Source organism: Drosophila subpulchrella, chromosome 3R (assembly GCF_014743375.2).
Source record: "Drosophila subpulchrella strain 33 F10 #4 breed RU33 chromosome 3R, RU_Dsub_v1.1 Primary Assembly, whole genome shotgun sequence".
Classification (NCBI taxonomy): Eukaryota; Metazoa; Arthropoda; class Insecta; order Diptera; family Drosophilidae; genus Drosophila; species Drosophila subpulchrella.
In genome coordinates this window covers 1,096,729-1,121,663 of record NC_050609.1, presented here as the reverse complement: position 1 = coordinate 1,121,663, position 24,935 = coordinate 1,096,729, and the positions used below count along the sequence as shown (strand labels likewise).

Genomic DNA, 24,935 nt, shown 5'->3' with positions numbered 1-24,935 from the left:
ACTAAAGTTAAACGAAAACAAAAACTTTCACAGCAAGTGAGGACTTGGATTGGGACAGAGTTTTTGAAGCAAAAATATAATAAAAATAGATAAAAGTGAGAAAAACTTGAGCGCATAATAGGCACAAAACTGAAAATATATATTCAATATTAAAAGGATCTTACAGATTACAAGCACTTATAGCAAAACTTCCTTAAAGTATGTGGGTCTAAATTATTAATACATGAATATTATTAGTATTAAAAAGATTCGCTGTAAAAAAAACTAAAATTATAAAAAGTTTGGATCATTTTCAAGTCGTGGTACAGATAATAACGATCTTATAAATTAGGCAAATGATTCGGTGGTTTGTCGATGGCATGCAATTAAGTTTGTCGATGTCCGGAAGCTCGATCACATAGTACTTCTCCTTGGCATGCTGGTGGGCCTAGCATCCTCAAACTCCTCCATCTCTACTTCTTCTTCGTTGATCCATTCGATGCATTCATCCTCTTCCCAATATTCTGTGAGCGACTCCTCAGCCACGACTATATTGCCATCAAGCATATCGTCCTCAAAAGCCTGTTTTTCACCCAAACCAGTATTCATTATATTACCAGAGTTTATGTTGTCAGGATCAAGATTGGAAATACTACCCATTGGAGAGGATACCTTCTCGGAAGAGCAATTTTCATCCGGTTTTATAAGACGTACCATATCGTTGGCATTAAATCTGCAAGTTGACTTGTGTCCATAAAACGAGAGGGATGAGTTTGTCAAAAAACCACAATAGCATCCAAGGTCTAGTCTTTCCGGGTCGCATACGTGTGTCGAGCAGCTTGGCAAAACTCCTCTTTTTCGACAAACACGACATTGGTTTCGAGTCAGGGGCGGTAACTTCCATTCATTGTTTTTAATTTGTACCGCCAACTCCATTGAAGGTATCAAACAGTGGTCGTACTTGGTGACCTGTGTTTCGGTGTTCGGACTTTCGGGAGCCAGGGAAGTTATAGTAGAACTTGGGTTCTTAGAGTCAGTGCGGCTCGGTGTGGAGGACTTTAAAGAGGGTCCGACAGGAAAAGCATCTTCATTATGAACCATAACATCATCAGGTTTTGGGGAGGCGATGCGGGATGATGAAGTCATGTTGGAGATCAAGCTGGATGACGACGATGAGCTGAAGGACGAGGACGAACTAGATGACCGTGTTCTCTCATTACGCTTCACTTTCATTTCGGCTATTTTTAAAAGCGCTTTTTCAAACTGCAGCTCATTCTTCTTTTCTTTAAGAGCCAGCCTTTTCTTTTTGTAATCGATTATCCGTTGTTTTAAATAATATCTTAAATAGGACTTCTAAAATATACAAAACAAACGTCCATATCATTAATAATAATAAATAACTAGAGTTCGTAGTTTACTTATTCTTAGTTTCGAGGATTTTTATAATAGAGAAAAAATGTGCTTTTACACAGGCAATACACACACACACATCAGGAGCTATAAGAATGTCGTTCCGATCTTATCCACCTGCTTTATCATACCTTTTTCGAATGACTTTCCATGTTTCCTAGTTATACAATATATAGGTATCGCCAATGCTGGTTTTAAATGCAACACAATGGTAAAATAAATCAAGAGTTCCGAGAGTTTTGATATTTTTTAGCAATATTGTGAGTAACTTTCCAGCACTGAGATGTAATGGAGCTGCCAACTCCTTAAAATAACTAATGTCAAACAAAATTGTGTAATGCTCTTCAACACTGAAATAAAAGGGGGCTGCCAACTCCTTAAAATTACTTACTTCAGGTGCATTGAAAGGCCATTTTCAAATAAGTCCCGCCAAAATCAAATAATTATGGCAAAATTGATAAAGATTTCGTATAAAAGTAGAATTACATATTCCCCCGTTGGACAAAAAACCGATTTAGTTTCTCACTTAGCGCTCGAATTTCAATTGATTTCTAATTTTGTTTGAAAAACGTGTTTTAGTTTTTTGTTTCTTAAACAAATGGTATTTTAACACAAGCATTATGGATAAATGTATACCAGAGCGGAGAGTTTAATTCAAAAGTCAAATAATTAAAATGTTTAGTGTCATTTTTTTTTATTAATTTTTTTTTGGTTTCAATTATGTTTTGTCAATTGATTTTCTAACAACTCTATACAAAAATTGTTCTTTCTTAGCTTAATGATTTACATAGTTTTGCTTATGGATAAAATTTTGTAATGCTACTTAGGTGCTAATATTACAACAAATAAATGCATGAATGTTGTTGGTTCGTAAATGGAATTGTTGAATGCGAAAGCTGAGTCGAAACATAAAATGAGAAAAGGATAATAACAAAAATGGTTTATTCCATGAGCCATCCATGAGCTGGCTGTGTAAATGCTTTCTTTTACTTGCCCGTAACTTTGTACTATTTACTTCTGAGGCTTGATCATGTTTATTAGTCGGGTACGCTTCTTTCAAGTCTTATTGGTTTTCGGATCTTGTCGTTTCATTTGGAATTCGGGTTTGGCTTACAAATAATTTTACATACATTTCACTTACAGCTAGAACATAGTATACAAGTTTTTCTCTGCGTGTAAACTATTTACATTCCGAACCGGCTTACAAAATAACCGTATAATTAATTGACTGAACTTTCCGACAATAATTGTTGGTTTGCTGTGTCTTTTTCATATATATAGTACAATACATACAAAAGTTCTATAAAAAATCCGCATGATAACTCGCATACGAATACTGGACCGGCAAGTATGTGTGATCAATTCTCTTTCAACTTTCTTAATCCTAAATTTAAGCTGAAAATGTTCGCAAATGCAAATTGTCACCATTGGGTGAAATAATCAACAAAAGGTGGAAATATAAACCTACTGTTCACATTTCGTTGTCAAAATAATCGTTGTGTTGCACATTAATATTATTCTACGACTACGCGTGGAATCATTTGTCATAAATGCATTGTCAAGTTTCTTATCAATTGAGGATGAAATTTCATTTGTCAGTAGGAGATCAAATCAAAAGTTAAAATTCAAGACGGGGAAAATATGTATTAACATGCTAATGCTTCGTCAGTGGAACCTATTGAGTTTTTTGCTCAAGCGTCATGCAAAGCGGACTTGAAGTATCGTCAAGTATAGCAAAATTTGGTTATTTGTGTAACATTATTTATAAAGATTTATTCGAGAAGCGACTAAAGAAAAGAAAAGATTCAAATTAACCAAAAACGGAGGGCACATGCTCTCATTCTTTTTCAGTTGGCTCGGGCTCGAATCGAGATTTAAAATCAACCGACAGCCAAACTGAACTACAAATAAGTGAGGGGGATTAAATAACATTATTGGGTTCTGCACACGAAACCGAAAACTGATATTCGATATTGGATGAGGGGGGCTTAGAGATTAAGTTTAAGCGTAGCAAGGGTTCCTTATATACCAAAGACCTAGGACTAAGTGATTAATGTAATGCGTTAGGGGGCTGCGCCCCGCTCTAGATGATGCGGTTGACCAGCGGCATCTTCCGCCGGTTGTATGTGGGCGGATGCTGCTGCGGCTGTGTGACCTGCTGCACCTTCACCTTCTGGCCGTACTGCTGCTCCAGTTCACCAGCAGGGCCAATCGCATAGTTGATGTCCACGCGAGCCCGCTTCGATGGAGGCTGCTGCTGGTGGTAGCCATCGGTGGCATTCAAATCGGCCGGATTCAACTCGATGATGTGCTGCGCCTGACCGTTGGTAAGGACTCGCCGCACTGCCTCCTTGTCGTCCTCGATGTCGATGGCATCGTACAGATCGTCAACCTGAAGATTTAAGGAACCTTTTAGAACTGGACCATTAAGGATGTGACTATCCAAACTCACCTCTATATCAAAGTCGTTGCTTTTTTGGGCCAGTAGTGCGTGATCGATGGGCAGGTGGTTATTCGACTGGTTTCCATTAGCGAGGGATTGACGCTCGTCCTCACCTTCGAACTCGCTGAGTATGTGCTCATCGTCGTCATCCTCCTCCTCGGCCTCCTCGTCCTCCTCCACCAGCATGGCATCCACCATGGTGTCTTCGAACTCATGTTCCTCGAGATCCGAGGATTCCTCGATCTCCGACTGTGAGTCAAGTTCCACATCCGAATCCGCAGATCCGTGTTTCATCTCTCCCCTTTCCAAGGACTCCAGGTGCTGAGGATAGACCATTGCTCCGCGTATAGCAGCCGGATCCTTGCGCGACCACTTCTGCACCTCTTCGTCCATCTTGTTAATGCGCTCGGGATTCATGGCCCAACGGCAGCCCTTTCGCTGATTACCATTCGTGGCTGGTCTCTCGATCTTCTCGAAGCATTTGTTGAGGGACAGATTGTGCCGCACACTGTTCTTCCAGCCACTGGGGGCATTCTCGAAGTAGGGAAAATGCTGGCAAAGGAAACTGTAAATTTCCGACACGGGCAGTGATCCTGCACGCGAATTCTTGAGGGCCAGAGCGATGAGGCAGGAGTATGAGTAGGCTGGCTTGGGAAACGGACTGCCCACTGCTGGCAGCTTGACCTTTTGCTGAAGGGGCTTTACCAAACCGACGCCACCTCCAGTGCTGTTATTATTCGCTATATTGACCAGGTTGCTGACATTTCCCAGGGGCGAAGATGCCGATGAAGAGGACAGGGACGAGGGTGATCCCAGACTGTAGTTGCTTTGCATTTGATGGTGCGGCGAGTTGGCCGCCGAGGCGATGCTCTTTGGTGTGGTGCTGGCCTGCAGTCCTCGCTTGTTCGAATCCTCCCGCTTGATGCCCATATTCGATCCCGCTCCTGGCGAGATTCCTCCTGGTGACTTCACGGAAGAGGTTTGTTTCAACTTCTGGTAGGCAACGCTGTTGGCAAAGGTCAGACCGCCGATGCCGGGTGCCAGTTTAATTGTGTTGGTGGCTCCCACTCCTGCGCTAAGCAGTGTGGATCCCTTTCCCTTTCCCAGCTCCTCCACGGAGTTGGGCACCGGACTGGACTGGGCCTTGCGCAACTCTGTGCCCAAATCCTTGCGCACTGCATCTACGGCCGAGGAATTACGGCGTTGAAGCGCCGAATTTGTGGCCATTGTAGCGGGCGCCGTGGTTCCGGTTCCAGTAACCACCGATATTTGCTTGGGAATGTGGGCCATAACCTGCTCCCGCCGCATGGACCCGGCACTGACCTTCATTTGGGCCGGCGAGAAGGTCAGATGGGACTTGGGATGATCTCTCTCGGCGGTGGGAGACGAGGGCACCGCTCCCGCCCTTCCCTGAGTGCATGTGGCTGTCTTGTTTCTCTTTGGCGAGAACATTCCGGATCCGGAAGACGAGTTTATCAGTGGCATTACGGAAATGGGGTTTACGCATGCGCCCAGATCCGCATAGTAATCGCTGTTGGACCAAAAACTGGCCGATGAACCCATCCATTTGGCCGTGGGCGAGGCGTGAAGTGCGCTGCTGGTCAGGAAGTTTGTATTGGCATTGTAGGAAGCCGACTGGCTGCTGTTTCCATTGCACTGGGTGTTATTGATCGCTGATATAGCCTCCAAGGTCTGATCCAGGGATGCGGTGAGGTCGCTGCTGGAGCTGCCCACCACATTTGCAATCTCTGCGCGAATGTCCACGTTCAGCATCTCCTGCATCGAGTCGGACACATAGAAGTCCAGCGAGGGTCCAGCCGCATCCTGCAAAACGGAAGTGACACACATTTTAGTTATTGATCGATCTAATTATAAGTTTCTTCTTATCAGCAAAATCTTTTTTTTTTAATACAAGGTAATAAATCTACTAAGTAGTGATAAAAAAAAGATAATGTTGACATTTGTCCCTATGCCGTAAAAATGTTTTTGATATTTTGATAATAATAGCCCAAATATTTAAAACAAGAGGTGAGAGATTACCTTAATTTAGATAAAATTAGTTGGAAATGTAGTTTAAATAAATAAAAAAAATAGCGCATAGTAAATTAAATAAGCGTAGCAAACCAATTTTACCAATATAGCATAGCAAAATATAAGGAAGTAAAAATTTGCTGTACAAGCCATAAAAGCTACACATGTGTATTAAAACTAAGAGTACCCCTATTTATTCAAAAAACGAGATCCAACGATCATATTTCGTTTCATTTCTCAGCAAACAAATTTCCATTCTGCTACGCTTAGCACAAATCAAAACATCAACAAACCTAGAAACACACGTACTGAAAATTTTCCCGCGCTTTCATTTTCCAAAGAACACCTCGTAGGATAAAATTCCTTTGTATACCATCATCATGCACACATAGTCCCACATATATGTATCATAATGATTAAATCTGTAACTCAAGTCGCTCGAATCTGGGTCCGAATCTGATATCCCCGTGCAGATACATGTCGATATGTATATGCCTGCCTTTTGGGGATCGTATAGGTTTTCATTTTCTATATGAGGCACCACCAGCAACAACAACAACTACAACCACATCAGCGAAAACAACAATAATAAATGAGGGACCACAGGAGCAAGAGATCCCAGTTCAAAACCAGTTTTTTACGCGCGAAGGCAGGCAGACTGGAAAAAAATAAATAAAAAACAACGAGCAGACAGCAAAAGGATAGGAAAAGGGAAAAAGTCGGGGTTCGGATATTTTCTGAGTTCCATATAGCACGCCCGACAACAAAACAACGAAAATAACTCATGTTGCAACACCAGAACCAGTACAACAACAAAGTCGGCACATGTAAACAAATTTTTTTTCGTGAGTCGGTGCTGCATGTGTACATAAATATATGTATGTAAACTATGTAAGAGTGCACAAACATTCAAAACAGTAGTGTTCGAAAAATAATAGCAATTTTATTTTATCTATATTTTAAAAAATATGAGAAAATAGGCCTAACTTAGTGATAAATAAGAAAATATAATAATCATATATGGTTCTATTTTAAATAGGGATTTTGAAAAACTCTTAAGGACATATGTTCACATATCTTGGTGTGTTATTAATATCAAACCTCAAACATTTAAAAAAAATTTTTTTTTTTTTTTAATATTAGCTATTTTTTTGTCGGTCGCTGTATTTACACAACATAAACATAAACAAAAGTGGGAGGCAAAGGAGTCGGGAGTCGAGGGTCCAGGTTCAGGCCGCGAGAAGGCCACACAGCAACAACAGCAAAGGCTGTGGCCAAACCGGATATCAGAAAAACTGAAAGTTTTATGCAACACAATCGAGGAATCGCGGGGATCGCGATTCGCGACCAGCATTATAAATGGGGCCTGGAGAGGCGAATTCTTTCATCCTACCCTCAACAAAAGTGACTCACTTAATATTAGATTTACATCAACAAAATGTTGCGGCAGCATGTTGCAGAAAAGAGGGAAAAAGACAGCAAAAGGGGGAAACATACAGACACATGATATACATACGTACATACTGCACAGGGAAAAGGGAATTAAAGCCTTACAAAAACAGTTGTTGTTTTTTCCTCTTTTTCTCTATGTGTGCGGCGAAGTTGAGCGCGAGAGAGAGAGAATGAGAGCCAGAGAGAGAGGGTAGGAAATTTACAAAAACATAGAACGCACATAACAGAGCTGCCACAGAGGCGAAGTTGCGACCTCTGTTGCGCGTACAGTAGGCAACAAAACATGCGGCGAGTTGCTGAGAACAGAAAACACAAGGCGGGCAGCAGCAGCAGCAACAACAACAACAGAAATGAAGTAAAGCAAAAGCAAAAACATACAAAGTACTTTTGCTTTTGCCTGCAGACTTTATACTCTTTTTTTTTTTGCAGCTCTGTTGGCAATATGTAGTATTATGATATGGATGCTTTTGTTACTTTACAGTTTTTGGGCGGCTGTTAAAAGTGGCGCTGCTGTTAGATAAGGAGCGACAGAGATGGGGATAGGCGGAGAGAAAGAGAGATGGCGAGAGGAGAGCGAGAGAGGGAGTTCAATGTCAAGGTGTCCTTGAAGCAGAGCACAAAACACTGACCTGACCCCAAAAAAGGGGGCTGGGGTCATTTGGTGACCCCAAACAGGACGACTTTTGTGCTTTTATTATGCGGCGACGCCGAAAAATCGATAGACAAGAGCATATACACACATCGGGATGATATAGAGCCCGCCACACGACAGTGATAAGTTGCATAATTTAGCAGGATATCATAAATTGGTGCAGGCGCATGTTCGGGACTCCTTTATCACAGTGTGGGGAAAAAAGGAGATGGCTAGAGGTTGGAGAGTATTGGGGGTTCCCCAAAAACTGAGCACCTTTATCTGCACAACCCATTCACCCACCATCACAGTCCCAATCTCATTCCCATTCCCATGTGTCTGTGACGAAATAATCGGGATGTGAGGAATTCGAAGAGGGGCGATGAGCATTCTGTGGATCCCTGTTTTGTCAGTTCAAAATTTCAAGTGGCATCCAAGTGCTTCCGCCCATTTACAGACCCCAATTTTTTTCCACTAAGCGATTGAAATACACTTGGGAAATAGGGTTTAATTTAACTTAAGAAAATAAATATGGTTCAAAATTATTTAAAAAAAATGTGTCCCTTTTTCGGTAAATTAATGATACTTAGAGATTTTTGTTATGGGATCGGATCTCTTATTTTTGTAACTTATAGTCCTAATACGTCTAACCTATTTTATATGGTAAGAAAATATAAAACTAGGTTTTTAGCTTTACGTTAGTTGAAAAATGTTCCAAAAGATACTGAGGTTTTCGATACAGTATCTATAATTTTTGTAACTTGAAGTCCTAGTACGTCTAACCAATTTAATTTTTATAAGGATAGAAAATATAAAACCTGGTTTTTTTAGCACTTACTATTAAGTCATTTCGATACTTAAAACATATTCTAAAGGAATTAAGGTTTTCTGACCTGTTTTCATCTTCAAATAATGATATTTCTTTGAGTGCCCTCTTTTTCCTACCCAATCTTGTAATGGTCTTACCGAATAGCAATGCACCAGCACTCCTCACCACACCACCATCCCATTCCCCCTTCATATGGCGCGTCCTGGCCGAAACAAAATCTAGTTACCTCGCGGCAGGTGTTTGGCTGATAAGCAGACAAGAGCCGGGCCAAAAGGCTGAGTCAGTAATTGTTGCTTTTCGAATGCAGCCACCATGCAACATGCAACCCAACCTATAAAAGGGAAACTCGGTATCGGAAGAGTCAGTCATGGAGCCAGAAGAAAGAAAACAGAAGACTGGGACAGCTGGCAATCTTCAGCAGCTGGCAGTTCTCTGCAGTTTCTCAATTTTTCAATCGATTGTATTGAGTGGCGATAAGAGTCAATGGGACAAAGTGTTTATGATTTGGTTTAATGGATATTTGGACAGGGGGACGTAAGAACCGAACAATGAGTAAGCCCAGACTGTGTAGATCTAGGTCGGTACAATAAAAGGATGTGAATAAAAGATGTTCAGCCAGCAGGAAATGCATCTGCCTATTCGCTTGCAATATCTCGTACCTATGCAAGATATAAGGAAATTAATAACTACCCCAAGGGTCAATATTAAGTTTTTGAGGAGATAACAGAATTTTAATACTTTTTAATACTTTTACAAATTTTTTAAGAGTCGATATGGTAAAAAACCAAACTAATCCCAATATTTAAGACATATATATTGGCAAAATGAAATTTAAATAAATTTATATTTCATTTCATAAATATTTAAAAATGAAAAAAATTTTTTAGTTTCCCGTTGGTTTTTGAATATTTATTACTTTTATATAAACTTAACCCTTAAATCACTTTTAAATCATATTCTTAGAATTTACAACCCCTTGCCCTATCTACCTTAATTATACTATGATTCACCAATTTCGTATAGATTTCATGCTAAATTATGCAATCTTTTTTTTGGCAATTCGGGCAACCCTTTAACCTTTTGCCGACAGTTAACCCCCATCCCCCATAGTCAACCCTTCCGCCCTCACCCCCGCAGTCATTAATTGAACATTATAACCGAAATAGAACTCAGATGATATGACATTCCTAGGGCCCGTAGACCACTCCATTATGGGGAGTGATGGAATGATTGAGGTTTTCCTCTAGGGCTCTTCTTTTCCTCAGTTTTCCCCTACTCAGAGTTCGGTTCCCTTCATCCTCCCCTCGCTAAATTCCTTCTCAAAGCGGGTGTGTGTTTGTGCGTTTCCGTGTCTGTGTGATAACCTTTTGGCCTGCCCTCTGTTGAATTGCCAGTTTGCAGTCGAAATTGGAAGAGAATGGGGAAAAAGAGGAAGCAGCAGGCTCGGGCAGCTGCAACTCGGGGGTTGATAAGTCCCTAGTTCTGTTGTGTGGCTGGCGGTACAGTAAGTGATCGATTGAGTGGATTGCACAACTGGAAACCAAAGGGTTCAAATTATGGGAAAATAGTACTTCCTCAACGGTGTAATTCAAACGTGGCTTAGAAATAATTAGTAACTTAATTTGTAAATTTAAATAATTGTTAAAACGTAGGCTATAAGTAAGAACTACCACAGTAGCCTATTTTTAAATACCATTTCTTAAATATATTTCAACATTCTGCATTATTGAGACGCCACTGTAGTTTTCTATTCTATTTCCTGCTGTAAGTAGCAATTCCAGAATCGCAAACTGTTTAGAATTGCATTTGCGGCAACGGAAAGCGCACTTCCTGGCTCTAATTAGTTTACTGCTCAAGCCTCCGGTGCCAAGGAATTGCCACTTTTCGCACCTCTTTGCTTGGGTGTGCAAAAAAGAGGACAGTGTGCGGGTGAAGGGTTAATAAATCCCTGAGTCTGATTCTGAATCCAAGAGCCCTAATAAATCAACCGGCTTTCGCATGCGGCGCTCAGAAAGCCCAGGAAAAGGCCTAGCAAGTCATGATATATGGGAACCTGACTTTCTCTACACCTCTCACTCTTTTCCACTTCTTAACTGCTTTTTTTATATTTTCTGCCCCCCTAAAAAATTCTCGAAAAAATGTGCCGAAATAAAAATGCATTGAACAGGCGAGCAAAGTTCACAGCAAGCACTTTTTGGCCATCAGGGGGATTAAAGGAAAATGCAAAAGTTGTCAGTAAAACTTCGACAAGGCCTACACAGCCCCTGCTCTTTGCCTTTGCCTTTAGCCTTTTTTACCTCCTCCTGCCGGCAAAAAGTTGCTGCTGCTCAGTTGCAGCTGCTCAGTTGTTGGCCTTTTTAAGTTGTGCAACGAACCAAGGAGCCACCGAGGAGGGTATTTCGTCCTTTTCTCGGCAGGATTCGTCACTCGCAATTGTTCCGAGTTCTTCATATTTCCTGCATCTGCTTGTCTTTTGTTGCATTTCTTGGTTCTTGTTGCTTCGCATCTTTCTCCGGCTTTCACCTCGAAATCACTCTGCTGACACACAGAGAAATACAGATAAGGGCAGAAATCCCTCACTCAGGTAGAACCATCCATTTCCTTTCGGACCTTTCTCGAACCATCCTTAAACAACATCTTCCCTGAGGTCATGAGCGCCCATTTGTAAATTACTTTATGGTGCAATAAAAGTCGCCTGCCTGCCTGCATTACCAACCAAAATCCAAATCCAAATCCCAAGCCAAAGGTACATCCTTAAACTCACATTATGATCTCTCAAGTCGTAAATCGTTTTGAAATCTCTCGGTTTAGCGGGAAGTAAGGCAGTTTCCCTGGGGGTTATTTCATTCATTAGCTGCATGTGTTTTAAGAAATCTTCAATCTTCATTTGCCAAAAGTTTATTTTTAGCCTGGAAATCCATTTTTGATCTTTCCCTTTGAGAAAGTTGGTCTTTCGGCTGATGTTTAAGAGGTTTTTTTTGGGCTAATTAGTCGGGTTGGCCAAAGTATCTCGCGGAACTAACAGAATGGTAATTACTTGCCTTGACTCGAATTTTTTGTTAATTTGGGTTTAAATTTAAGGGAAAATATTTCAAGGTTTAATTTTTGAAGGCTATAAATAAAGAACTTAACTTTTTTGTAAATTTAGAATTATAAAAATTGGAATATAAATCGTATGTCAAAAAAATATAAATAAAGAAAATAAAAATTCGTTATTATTAAGTGATATTTTGAGTAAAAGTCAAAATAATAAGTTTTTGTAGAATTGTATTTCCTGGAAGTTAAGGTTTTGCACTTTATAAACGTTGTCTAATAGCCTTAAACCATATTTTTGAGAAATAAAGGTGAACTTAAAAAAAATTATTATTCCAATGGGATTATTATACTTCTAAGGTGTTTTTGGTTAAGTTAGGCTCACCTAATCTGAACTTTCCTATAAGTAAAATCCAACTCCCTATCTGTGTGTTTGTGTGGGTGGCAGAGGGGCAGAACGGTGTGCTAGTGTGCGTGCTTTGTGTGTCTGTGTGTTGGGGCCGTGAGAAAATCTATGCGGCATACAGCTGGGCGCTCATATTCGGCAGCAGAACGAAAACCACACAAGTGGCAGTCCTCCCACAGCCCCTCTATCTCTCTCTCTCTCCCTCTCTCTAGCTGTCTCCCTCTCACTTTGCATTTTGGGGTAGGTGGGTGACCACCCCCTGAAAACCCCCTGAAAATCCCAATAAAAAGCGCGTTGAACTTTGAAGTTGTTCTTTGTTGGCTTTTTACTTTGATTTTTGTTTTACTTCTTTCTTTCGTTTTTCTTTGTTTTTTTTTTTGCCATGTTGCTGCAACAAAGGTTGCCGAAACCCAGGAGAAGAAAGAGAACAGTGCGAAAGAGATGGCCAACGGGTGAGAAAAGCTTTTGATGTGGGAACTGTCGACTGTTGCTTTTTTATTTTTCTTTTGTTTTGTTCCCACACTCACAAGCAAACACACACCACACACACACACCACACACACACACGCGGAAACCCCAAGATAAAACATTTTATTTTGTTTGCTTTTCTTTGTTCCCCTTCGCAAACCCACACACACACACACGCAAGCAATTCGCAACACTTGTAGATTGCGTTTGTGTGCGAGTGTGGATTTTTGCATGTTGCATTTAACAGGCGCACATGTTTTTCAAAAGAACGTTGTGATTTTCCATTGAAAAATATGCAAACTTTGCTGGAGGTCAGTTCCTCTGACGAACTGTCGATTTTGGCGGTTAGTCTAGATGAAACTTTAATCTTTAGCCAAAACCATCACTTGCCAACTATATTGTGGGCTTAAACACGGGCTAAAACAGTTCAAGACCGAGAAGTTCGAGGTGAACGCTTGGCCTTCAAAAAGTTTAAAACGCAAAAGCTGAAGAAGAGGCCCCCAGACGAAAAACTCAGCGAACCAGCGGAGAAATACTCGGGGTCACAGTGGCGGCCAAGAAAATAGCACATCGAACCCATAAGTCAGTCTTTTTGGATCGCCCCCTGCCAAGTAATTCAAATTTTCCTATAGAACTCTCCAGAACTTTACAATGAAACTATCTAAAAAATATTACTATTAAATATTTTGAGACTTTAACCAACACTTATTACAATACTTTGACCTTTGGATCGCCCCCTGCCATGTAATACAAGTTCCTTACAATATTTCTATAGAACTCTCCAGAACTTTACAATAAAAACTGTGTTAAGAGAACATCTCTGAAAAATATTATTATTAAATATTTCGAGAAATGAACCACCATTTATGTATTAGAATACTATGTCCTTAATTTTAAATGGTATCACGAAATTCCTAATATTTGAATAAAAAAAAAACAAGAGTTATTCCAATATATTATTATGATATAATTTAACTCTTGACCTCTTTAGAAATACTTTTCATTATTTATTTGTTATCATAAGAAAAGCAATACTTCTTATGACAAAGATATGGTTTACTATAATTACTAATTTCAAAGTTGCTGTAAAGTCCCAGTTAAAGTTACGGAATTTCCGCACCTATTGTTAATATTATTCACTATTGTTTCAACCATCGCTGTGTGTGACAAAAAATAAATAAGCCAAACAATTGCGAGCGGCTACAACTACAACTACAAAGACAGGGTAAAAAAACAGAGTTATATTAGTGGTACGAGTGGAACAATACTGGCAAATCCCCCTCCGATTAAAAAGTGAATTAAAATCCACTGTTTAGTCCCACTAACAGGCGGTTAACAGAGGTGAATTCCGCGGAGGCTAGCCAAGTTAGTAACCCCCACACCAAACGGAAGATGAGGAAGTAAACAATCTCCACAGAACATCAAGACCATTATTCGTTATCGGCGCTGGCTGTTCCGGTTGTATGTAATTAATCATCCGTTTATTGAGCGAAATACGAAAAGCAAAAAAGGCAATTTTCAAAGCTTAACGATCAAAAGTAAACACACACACACGCACAGGCGGGCGTGTAAATAAGCCACGGCGAATTCACAATTCAAAATTGCACGTTAAACGCGGCGAGGGCGAGTCGAGCGACTCAACAACAAAGCTTTGGAGCGAGCGAGGCGGGGAATAGATGGCCGCAGGGGCGAGCGAGATGGCGAGTGGAACCAAAGTTTCGCCGTTAAACTGTTCTTCTCAGTGGTGGGTTTTAAACGTTCAGGTGGGAATGGGTATGGGAACGGTTGGGGGTGTGGGGAACGTGGAGACTGAACGTTAAATTCAAAAATTGCGCCTGTCTGTGTGCGCGAACGAGCGCACATGCGAATGTGTGTGTGTGTGTGCGTGTGATTGGCCGGCCGGCGAAATGTGTGCAAAAAGTTATTAAGCTGTTTATTCAGTTTCTTACCGCGTATTTGCTGAAGAAACCCTCGTGTATGCCGCTCGAATAATCCTCCAGTTCGAACATGTTGATAGTTTCCGCTTTAAGCATGCACTTTGTTTTGATCGACGATTTGCGTTGAGTTCGCCCGACTTTCGGGCCGTCCTCTTCTCTTCCAGTACTCTGTATTTCCCGAAAACCGTTCAACGGTTCTTTTCGCGCACAAAGTGAAACACGGGCAAGAAACACCGTTGTTCCCGGGAATTCCAATCCGCGATTTGAGCACACCTCTCGATTTCTATTTCCCACGGAAGGACCCTTCGTTCATGGCGCCCGAATTATCGCTAACTATCGAGCTATCAACAACACCGGCCTCGTCGGATTCGATTCGGAGTTCGCGGAGCAAAACAAAAGTAACCACCCGCCACGGTCGAAATTTGAGAGAAAAATAAATGTCGAATTTCTCTGTTGCTGCGGTCGTCGCAAAACGTAACGTAAAACGTAACGTAAAGTAAAAAAGGGAGATGGAAGATGCGAACGTAAGTGTCAACAAAACGTAAGCCAACGTAAGTGGTGTCAGTAAAAAAGGGAGACAGCCTCAGCGTAGTGTCAGTAAAAAAGGGAGATGCAAGATCTGTTCTCTGCTCTCCGAGAGAGAGGGTCGAAATGTGAGAGAAAAATAAATGTCGAATTTCTCTGTTGCTGCCGCCGTCGAGTCGAGAGAGATGAAGACCGCATATTGATTTTGGGAAAAACACCAAAGATGGTTCCGAACCAGGGTGACCCGTTAGCAGTGACACGACTCCAGCAGGGCTGGAAAAAATCAAAATTTCAAAAAAAGGTCGTTGTAAAAAACGCAGAGTTAAATTGCTTTTATTTCTTAAAGTTTGAACACGAAACACACTTCGGTGCCTAATGAAAATTTCGGAAATGTGCCTATGGAATTAGGCACATTTAAAATTAACGAAAATGTGCCCTTTCTACTGAAAAACCAGACTTCAAAGTTTTAAATTAAAACGTTACATTTAAAAATTTCAAAAAGGCTATCCAAATTGAGAAGCTGGAAAGGGATCTGCAATCTAGGTTCGCGATCGCTTTACTCGTGTATTAATTTAATTAGTTAATTTATGTATGTATTATTTTTTTAATTGTATGTCTTTGGTTACTAAATGTCGCATAAAACGAGGTGTAAAATGCTAGTAACATGTAAACATTGCATTTAAAAAACGAAATTTTGAAATATAACAGAAAATATAACAAGAAATCAAGTAACGAAACAAAAATTGAAGGTAACCATGTACATTTCCAACCGATTCTATATAGTTTCTCCCAATATTTAGTTTTTACGCTTGCCATCGGCTTGAGGCTTCAGCGGCTGTTGCTTGATGTTCGATCTGACTTTGGTCAGATTTATGGAGGGTTCCCTCCGAGGAGACTGATCCGAGATGGTCAGGTAGCCCGCACTTGTCCGGACTGGTTTGTTTTCCTCATCGGAGCTTTTGACTGGCGAAGTAGCCTTGGTCCTTGGCTTCCTAGTCGTCTTCTTTTTAATGGGCTTTTTAGTTGGCTGTGAAAGATTAATTACAATACTATCATATAATTGGTAAGATATCTCTCACCTTCTGATCGGTGGCAGTGGATGGATCTGGCTGTTTGGCGGCAGCTTTTCCATTCTGGGAAGTTGGAATTTCTTTATCGGCCTTTGGGGCAACCAATTTTTTTCCCCCCTTCTGGTTTTTTTCCTTGGCAGTTTCCTAAATCAGAGGTTATTATAGTTTTAATGGTAAATATCATCTTTACAAACCTCCTCGACGTTAGATGTTTTTTCGGCCAGGAGATTCATTGCTTCGCGTAGCGACTGACGGGCCACCTGGAGCTCCTTCACATCCTTTTTGGGAGCAGGACGACGCTTGGCTGCTGCCCCTCGCTTCTGAACAGGCGGACTGGCTGGGGCCTTCGGTTCGGGAGTCTTGACTTGCTTTTGTGCCGCGGCCGAGGGCTAAAGAAATATGGAGATTTACTTCCACAACACTCCCGATTATTCAACAAACGTACCCCTTCGCTTTGCTTTAATTTTGCTGCACTGCGAGTTACCACCATTTTTTTGGTTGAATTAAAACAAATCAAGAAATTTTTTGAAACGAAATTTGATCTAGACGGAAGCGAGCTGCCAGCCAAATGGAAAGTATGGAAACGTTCTCAGATGAAGTGACTTTGGATCACCAGCCTACTGGACCCAAGAACTTAGATAATTGAAATAAACAAAGGTTATATGATTAAAACATTTGGGTTTGTATTGAAAGCATATTGCAGAGGATGATGTGTTTTTTAATTTTAGGGGTGTGCACTTATTTATAATTTATAATAAATATTAATACCAATGACAATATTCAATTCGCTATTGTCAAATTCAGTTTTTAAGCTAAAATTTAATTTTGAAAGAAAATAAATTGTTCCGGTTCTTAGTTTTTATAAATGCTCTATAAAACCATAATTTGATCGTCTGACCGTAGCTTAATTATAATAATAAGCTCAATTTCGGCTCAGCAAAGGTCAAAATGATATGAAGGATCGCTTTTTTTTTCATCATTGTTGATGCCCACCAAGCTATTCAAATTTGTTGTATTTTTTGTAATTATAATAACCTTTATTTTCCGTTTATTACATGCTCAAAGTTGGAATGATACGTATTGAAACATGTCTGGACAACTAATTCGTAACGCCACTGAAGTATTCATTATACCATTTAATATACATCCAATTAATATCACTACAAAAAAAATGTGTATAATTGATTGGATCAACGTGCAAAACAGGTGCAGCATATTTGGTTTCGTTGTTTTCGAAAATAGGGGCTTAAGATTCAACAAACATAAATTTATTTCTGGGGTATGTATGTGATGGCTGTGAACACGTGATGGATCAAAAATATAATAAATGGCAAGTTGATGTCATGTTTCACAATAAAATATTGAAAAGAACAAATAATAGATAAATCAAATTCAACTTGGGGGGGAAATAGTAAAGAAAAGAAACAAAAATTTAAAGTATGCATTCTGTGTGTGATGGCTGTGAACACGTGATGGATCAAAAGTATAATAAATGGCAAGTTGAAGTCATGTTTCACAACAAATATTGAAAAGAACAAATAATAGATAAATCAAATTCAACTTGGGGGGGATATAGTAAAGAAAAGAAACAAAAATTTAAAGTATGCATTGTGTACACTTGACATTTCCAACCGCTAATACTAGATTCGATCTCTATGAATATTATCCTAAGATTTGCGAGCAAATATCTGCTCCTTGAAGCGCAGCGCCGACTGTTTGGCGGGATTGTGTTTGGCACGATCTTCGCCCTTTGCTTGCGGATGTTTGGAGCGCTTCCTTGACATGCCAGAGGGTCCTGGCTCCTCGCTGAACCCATGCAACTTTGGTGTGGAAGGCAGCGCGCGGAAGTATTTCTGCTTGGGAGTGACCGGCTCCACGCGCACCAGACCCGAACTGGTCTTGATCAGTTCGATTTTGGGAATTTTCTGAACTGGCGCATCGGTCACCGTCACGTAGCCGGCATTTGTGCGGATGCGATTCACCCGTTGGCCGTAGTTCTCCTCATCCGAACTCTTTGGCGGTGTTGTCTCCTGTGCCTTTGGTTTCTTCGCCTGCTTCTTCTGCTTGGCCGACTTCTTGTCCACCACTGGCGGCTGTGGCGACAATTTGCGCAAGAGCGTGCGAGGCTGTGGAGGATAAAGGGTTGGGTTAGTGTCTAGTTGGGCAAGGGGTGTGGTCATCTTACCTCTCCATCCGCGGCTTTTGGTGGCGCGAGAAGATTCACAGCATGATTCACAGCCTGGCGTGCTGCCTGCAGACGCTTAATGTCCTTCTTGAGCGAAGGTGGCTGCGCGGTAGGCTTAGCCTTCGGTTTTTCTGCGTTCGAGGAGCTAGCGGTGACCAAGGGTTTGGGAGCCGCTTGCGCAGCAAGTCGCTTTGGTTTCTTCGGCTTTGATCCCGTGGCCAGTTGCTAAAGGAATATATAGATTTCAACATTTGTGGATAAATTATTTTCAAATTTTAAGGAACTCACCTCTTTTTTCTCCTTCAACTTGGCCTCGTTGGCTGCTTCCAAAAGATTGTGACAGTATGCCAAGTAAAACTCAGCGTCCTTTTCCTTTTTAACCAGCAACTTCTCAGCAGTTTTAGAAGTTTCAATTGTTTTTGGACCCTCCTCGGGTGGATTGGGGTCTTGAGAAGTTGTGGGCTCCTCCGAGGGAGATTCTTCAATGGCATCTTCTTTTTCTGGAGACTTATTAGTTTTTAGAGGTGAAGCAATGTCTGTTCTAGAAACTTCCTCCTCGCTAGCATCTTCCTCGGCGACAGGCGCCTCCTCGTTCTCGTGATCTTCATCCACAAATTCCGTGGAGTCATCATGCGAACTCTTCAAACGCTTGCGCTCGTGCTGGATCTCCATTTCCTCAAGATCCTCGGGAGCGCCCGACAAGCTCTTGGAGAGCCGCTTGCGCTTGTTCTTCTGTTGTTTCTTCTCGGCCACCATCTGAACAAACGATTGCGAGGGACAGAAGTCACTGGCGACATTGGCACGATCACTGCGACGTCTCAGTTTCGGTTCCTTGGCTGCCACAGGGACATACAGGGACTGGCGACGGGACTTCTGAAGCGGATTGAACATTGTTGCCAAGTGGCTCAGGTTACTAGAGGCCAATTCAGCGAGCAGAGCTTCTTCATCTGCCGATTTGGAGGACTTTTGGGTCTGGAACGATGTGGATTTTCTAGTGGCCGGAGAGCCTTTGTTTTCGGATGGCTCATCTGCATCGGATTCATCGTTCTCAACCGTCTCCTCTTTCTCATCGGATGCTTCGTTCTCATGCGATTCCTCTTTCTCATCGGATTCTACTTTCTTAGCTGCTTCCTCGATCTCCTCCACATCGTCGGAGTCCATAATTTCATACACACTTCTGTTGGCCTTAGCTTTGGACTTCATCGTGATCTCCTCCTCCACTTCATCGTGGTCCGAGGAGTCCACCTCCATGACGCTGACGTCCAGGCGCGTTTCTGTCTTGTTAAATCTCTCGGACTTGTTCAATTCGTTGAGGGCGACTTGGCGGGATCTCTCCAGTTCGGCTTCCGAGATCGAAGACTTCTCCTCGCTGGCGTTCATCAGTTGGGCAGCCTCGCTTAGTTTGCTGGCATTCGAAGAACAGTTGCTCTGGTTCTTGGGCTTCTCCGATTTGCTCTGGCTTAACTCCTTGACTTGGCTTTCGAGCTCCTCTTCCTCACTGGAACTGTGCACCATAATGCGGCGACGCTTGCTGCTGTTCCTCTCGGCATTTTCAGAAGGAACATCTTCGATTTCTTCCTCGTCTGAAGAGTAGCAAAGTTCACCCAAATCCTCCTCATTGTCGGAGACAATAAAGGAATCATCGCCTTCCGATTCTTCTGGGGTCGACTCCTCTGTGTCCTTACTGCCAACGGACTCACCCTCGTGGGGAATTTCATTCTCCTCCATCTCCCGCCGCATCGAACTGTCCATCGAGTCTCCAGACACGTAATCATCACCAGCATCTTCAGCTTCCAGGTCCACGAACTCGGGAATGTGTTTATCTTCTTCCTTCTCCACCTCGTCTTCTTCATCCTCCACTTCGTCGGAGCTTTCGAGGCGAGCCAGGATTTCGTTCACATCCTTTTGGGTTGACTTGTTGGTTGGCTGCACCTTCACATCCTTGGCATTCTCCGATTCCAGCTCATCGAATGACTTAATAGCATCAATTTGGGGAGGAGCAGCCTGCAATTCAGCATTGCTGATGGACAGCGTTCTCTCTGGGGCCTTCATTATGGGCGTGGAACTATTTCGACCCTTTTGAAGGGCTAGTTTCAATGGCGTCTCTGGCTTCGGAGTCAAAGTGCGGTAAACTGGCACCTTCTCTCGACCGGGAGTCTTTGGAAAACGAGTCTTTTCGACTTCAAAGTCATCACCGTCGTTGTTAAAGCCCACCGATTTTTTCTGTTCGACTGGGGAGGTCACTACACGAGATTTGATGTTAGGAGTTAGGTTCGGTAGATAAATAACCTCGGTCACGTCGACTTTGCTTTCCTCTGTTACTTCCATGGCTTCATCTTGGGGAGCTTCCTCGCTTTCATTTGCCTTATCTTCAGCCTGGGGTGAAAATGCGGGCTCATCGTTGTCGAGGTTGATTATCTCCTCTAGTTCTTCCTCCAGCATTGGCTCGTCTCCTTGTGGCTCAGCCTCAACATGCGATTCTTCTGCATCCAAAAACTCTTGCTCCTCCATGGACTCATCTTTTTCTGGGCTTGTGTCCACCAGTTCAATAGAAATAACCTTCTGCGGTGTTTGTGCTTTCTTTTCAATTGTATGGTTCTCATTTTCGGCTTTCTCTTTAATTTTAGCAACCTCTGCAGGTTGAACCTTTTGCGGAGTTTCGATTTTCTTTACAATTTTAGGAGACTCGACTGATGAAATCTTTTGCGGAGTCTCGATTTTCTTTACTGTTTTATGTGACTCCACTGATGAAATATTTGGCGGAGTCTCGATTTTCTTAACAATTTTAGGAGACTCCACTGATGAATTCTTTTGCGGAGTTTCAATTATCTTTACAATTTTAGGAGACTCCACTGATGAATTCTTTTGCGGAGTTTCAATTTTCTTTACAATTTTAGGAGACTCCACTGATGAAATCTTTTTCGGAGTCTCGATTTTCTTTACAGTGTTAGGAGACTCCACAGATAAAATCTTTTGCGGAGTTTCGATTTTCTTGACAATCTTAGGAGCCTCCATAGCAGAAATCTTTTGCGGAGTTTCGACTTTCTTTACATTTTTGGGGGCTGTCTGTAAAATTTTGGGAGTCTCAACAGATTTTACAACCTTCTGGGGAGTTTCGACTTTTTTCGATGTTTCGGTAGCGGTATCTTTCTTAACATTTTTTGGAGTCTCCACTGAATGAACCTTCTGTGGAGTTTCGACTTTCTTCTCTTCCGCTTTCTTGGATGTTTCGTTAGCAGAGTCTTTAATTTCTGAAGAGTCTGCGCTTCCTTCAGCTTTAAAAGCTTTGTTTGAAGCCTCGATTTGTGCAAGTGTGTTGAATGTCTTCAAAAACGTTTGTCTATCCTTGGGAGAACTAACGTCTCCCTCAGCGGATTCCTTTTCCTTGAGTTTCTCCTGGAGGACCAATTGTTTGACCGCCTCCGCCTTCTTCGCGGATGTTTTGTCCATCGGTAGTTTCTCCACCCTGATGGCGACTTTGGGTGTGCCTCTGGTACCAGTCTTAGCCTTAGCAGTAGTCTCCACTGCTTGTGGCGATGAGTTGCTGCCCGTTGGCGGCGTTTGGGACATGGAGCGGGTCATCCGCTTCTCACCACTGAGCAGTGTGGGCGTGCCCGTACGTGTGCGCCCAGGCACGGGACTTGGGGTGGCACTGGCCTTCCGCTCCATACTGCCGCCCTTGGGCAATGGACTTGGTCTGGGACTGGGCATTTCCTGCTTGGCCTCTATCTCCTCCGCCTCCTCGGTGAGCGTGAGCTGTTGGCGCACGGATCTGGTGGCCTTGGCAGGCGTGCGAGCGGTCCTCTTCACGGAAGAGGGTGTGATCGGCTCGGGAGTCTCAACGCGGGCCAGGGAGGCGCGTCTGGTCCTGGTTGGAGTCCTCACATCCACAGTGGACGAGTTGAGGCGAGTGCGGCGTGTGGCACGTGGCGAGGCAGTACCTATGATGGAGGCGTAAAACCAGAGTCTAAGATGGGGTTCCCCTGGTATTTCGAGACAATAACAACTTACCGCGTTCGGCGGCCGCATCCACCAATTGCGGAGTACTCGGACGACTGTCTGTGTCCAGGACGGATAGTCGGCGAGTGCGAGCCCGCGTCACTACCATATTGGATGAAACAAAGCAAAAACACTTATTAATACTTATGGGAAATGATCAACTTGATTGGATTTCTGGGAAAAAGTGAGCTGCCTGGGAAAAGGGGCTCCGAAAAATGGCCGACTTCGGAGCACCGGCCTACTGGTCCCGTTGCTTTTTCAGCAACGCTTGTCGCGAAATTCACTCACCGCGTTTTCCATCGTCGTTCTCCATATTATCATCCATTTGGCCCGGCTCTATTGTCTTCCACACACAGTAATTAAGTTTTCAAAGCGTCTTAGACCCGCAGGCAATTTATTACAAAGAAGACGCCGAGCCAAAAAGTGATTTCGCTCGATCGGATATGTAATATGGTTATATTATATTACAACAAAGTGACCAACGCGGGGGGGCCTTGCACGGGCTAACACCGGATAGCTGGCTTTTTGGAATTGCAGTGATTTTCGCCGAACCGAATTGAAAGAAATTGAAACGGAGACGCCGGGCCTAAAAGTGAATTTCACATGTGCCGCAAACCGAGACGTTCTCCAACACTGCTGCCGGCTGTTGCGCATTTGTGCGGCGGCCGTTACAATTCAAACTGGTGTAGGTTTGGTGGTAAATCGGAAAGGTTAAGTTTATAATCGTACCTTTTGCAGATAACTTATCTCTATGAAATACAATTTTGGTTGTATCTTTCTGTTTTGTTGGTAAAAACAGCTAATATTTGGCCTGCTTTAGACGCTGTGCAACACTGGTGTTTTTTGGCAGCGCTCAAGAGGCCGTTATCTTTAAACCGGATTTATCGCTTCATCTAAATTTAAATTATGACACCAGTCGAACTATTCCCGCCTGGGGATATGTTGTAACTGTGTGATTAATTTGACTTGAAGCCCGCGCGCATTGTCTGTATTACAGAGGCATAGTGACATGGCTGATAACCCAGCCGTTTCTTTTGAATCTGTGTTAACTAAAAATGTGATTTGCATATCGGTAATATTGCGGCAGTGAAGACGACGCTTTCGTCCCTATAAAGTAGATATATTATTGATCTGTTTATTATTCAGATAAAGTTGGAAATGGCCCTAAGACGAAGTGTATATCCTCAGTTCTCACAGGAAGGACTATGCATATAGCTAGGACAGAACCATGCGGTCAAAAATGGCAAATATGTTTCATATTCTCAATTATTTTCACAGTCACCACTGTTAGAATTACAATAGTTTTTATTTAAAAATGTTCCCTATTTATTTGGTAACCCAATAATTTATGTTATATACAGCCTTTCAATTTTAAAATTCAAAGCAATAATCTACTTATGTAGCAAACTAAAGCATATTTTGCTTTGCCAGCTCCGGGTTGAACTGGCTGTTGTACTTTTGCACAATCCTGGGCGTGGGAGCAGGCGTTGATGCTGCACTGGCGGTCACGGCGGGCTCCTTGGGCGCAAAAAGAGCCTCGGAACGCTGGCGCTCTGCCGCTTCCCGTCGCAGGCGCTCCCTCCTCAGCCTATCGAGCTTTTCTCGCTTTTGGCGTTCGGCGTCCAGAAGGGTTTCCTTGGAATCCTTTTTGCTCTTGTGCCCCTTGTGTTTTTTGTGCTTCTTGTCCTTCTTGCTTTTTTTAAGCTTATGGGAGCTTGAAGGTTCTGGCGGGGGAGTTGGTGTCCTTTCACGTTTTCTCTTAGTAGCCTTTTTGGGATCCTTTTTCTCCGGCGGCAGCAGGGCATTGATAAGGGTCAGAGGATCGTGGGCCAGCTTTTGCTTGAGAAAAGCCTCTGTAGCGGCGGGATCCCCAACTTCTGGCCTCTTGGGTGCCACCTCGTACCAGCTGCGCACTTTCAGGGCTTCATTGGTGTCCTGTCCCAAGTAGGTGAGGTACCCAATCTGCTTCTCGTACTTCTCCTGCTCCTCCTTCTGCTCCTTCTCCAGGTCCTTGTTGGTAGTCTTCACGGCACTCTTGTAGTCTGCGAAGAGATCAACTCCTTTGCTTGGTTCAGTGCTGGATTCGGGCTTTCCCTCGGTTTCCTTGGGAGAGGAAACCTTTTCCGGCAAGCCCGACTGACGGCGCAGGAAGTTAATGCGTGCCTCGCTCTCCTACATACAAAATTAACCCATTAATATAGGAATTTCTAGATCTTCTAGCAATACCAACAGCGAATTCCAATTTGTCCTGGCGGATCTTCTCCTCCGCTGCCGCAGCCGCTTGATCCCGTCGCACGCGCGCAATATTCTCCTTGGTGCGGACATGCCAGCTGCAAAATCACAGCAATTTGAAGGATGAATCTTTAGTTTAAACACAAGAACTCACCGTTTTTTGGGTAAAATATTCATTTTACCTTAACAATTCGTCGATAGACCTCGGACAAAACAAATGGTACCTAAGTTATCGGTGCTATTGATTGAACAACAATATCGAATATTTGCATCAGCCGAGTAGGTGAAGTTATCAAATGTTTCCA

General features: G+C 42.5%; 5 protein-coding genes across 5 annotated transcripts; all 5 read right to left on the bottom strand.

The window, feature by feature from the left end:
- Window positions 1-214: 214 nt before the first annotated feature.
- Window positions 215-1,614, bottom strand: LOC119563096. The gene is made up of 2 exons (XM_037876329.1): window positions 1,521-1,614; window positions 215-1,332 (listed from the first exon to the last, which is right to left on the bottom strand). The coding sequence occupies exons 1-2, from the start codon at window positions 1,539-1,541 to the stop codon at window positions 394-396; spliced, it is 960 nt and encodes a 319-aa protein (XP_037732257.1). The 5' UTR covers window positions 1,542-1,614; the 3' UTR covers window positions 215-393.
- Window positions 1,615-2,109: 495 nt separating this feature from the next.
- Window positions 2,110-15,058, bottom strand: LOC119562384. The gene is made up of 3 exons (XM_037875570.1): window positions 14,632-15,058; window positions 3,842-5,656; window positions 2,110-3,781 (listed from the first exon to the last, which is right to left on the bottom strand). Exons 1-3 carry the CDS (start codon window positions 14,713-14,715, stop codon window positions 3,473-3,475), a joined length of 2,208 nt encoding a protein of 735 aa, XP_037731498.1. The 5' UTR covers window positions 14,716-15,058; the 3' UTR covers window positions 2,110-3,472.
- Window positions 15,059-15,748: 690 nt separating this feature from the next.
- Window positions 15,749-16,797, bottom strand: LOC119562928 (slender lobes-like protein). Its single transcript, XM_037876079.1, has 4 exons — window positions 16,660-16,797; window positions 16,409-16,603; window positions 16,224-16,358; window positions 15,749-16,171 (listed from the first exon to the last, which is right to left on the bottom strand). Exons 1-4 carry the CDS (start codon window positions 16,702-16,704, stop codon window positions 15,941-15,943), a joined length of 606 nt encoding a protein of 201 aa, XP_037732007.1. The 5' UTR covers window positions 16,705-16,797; the 3' UTR covers window positions 15,749-15,940.
- Window positions 16,798-17,460: 663 nt separating this feature from the next.
- LOC119553091 (protein slender lobes-like) lies at window positions 17,461-22,999 on the bottom strand. The gene is made up of 5 exons (XM_037863250.1): window positions 22,687-22,999; window positions 22,411-22,500; window positions 18,688-22,340; window positions 18,400-18,624; window positions 17,461-18,340 (listed from the first exon to the last, which is right to left on the bottom strand). Exons 1-5 carry the CDS (start codon window positions 22,721-22,723, stop codon window positions 17,882-17,884), a joined length of 4,464 nt encoding a protein of 1,487 aa, XP_037719178.1. The 5' UTR covers window positions 22,724-22,999; the 3' UTR covers window positions 17,461-17,881.
- Window positions 23,000-23,705: 706 nt separating this feature from the next.
- LOC119557661 (leukocyte receptor cluster member 1 homolog) lies at window positions 23,706-24,907 on the bottom strand. The gene is made up of 3 exons (XM_037870523.1): window positions 24,785-24,907; window positions 24,629-24,728; window positions 23,706-24,570 (listed from the first exon to the last, which is right to left on the bottom strand). Exons 1-3 carry the CDS (start codon window positions 24,805-24,807, stop codon window positions 23,806-23,808), a joined length of 888 nt encoding a protein of 295 aa, XP_037726451.1. The 5' UTR covers window positions 24,808-24,907; the 3' UTR covers window positions 23,706-23,805.
- Window positions 24,908-24,935: the final 28 nt, after the last annotated feature.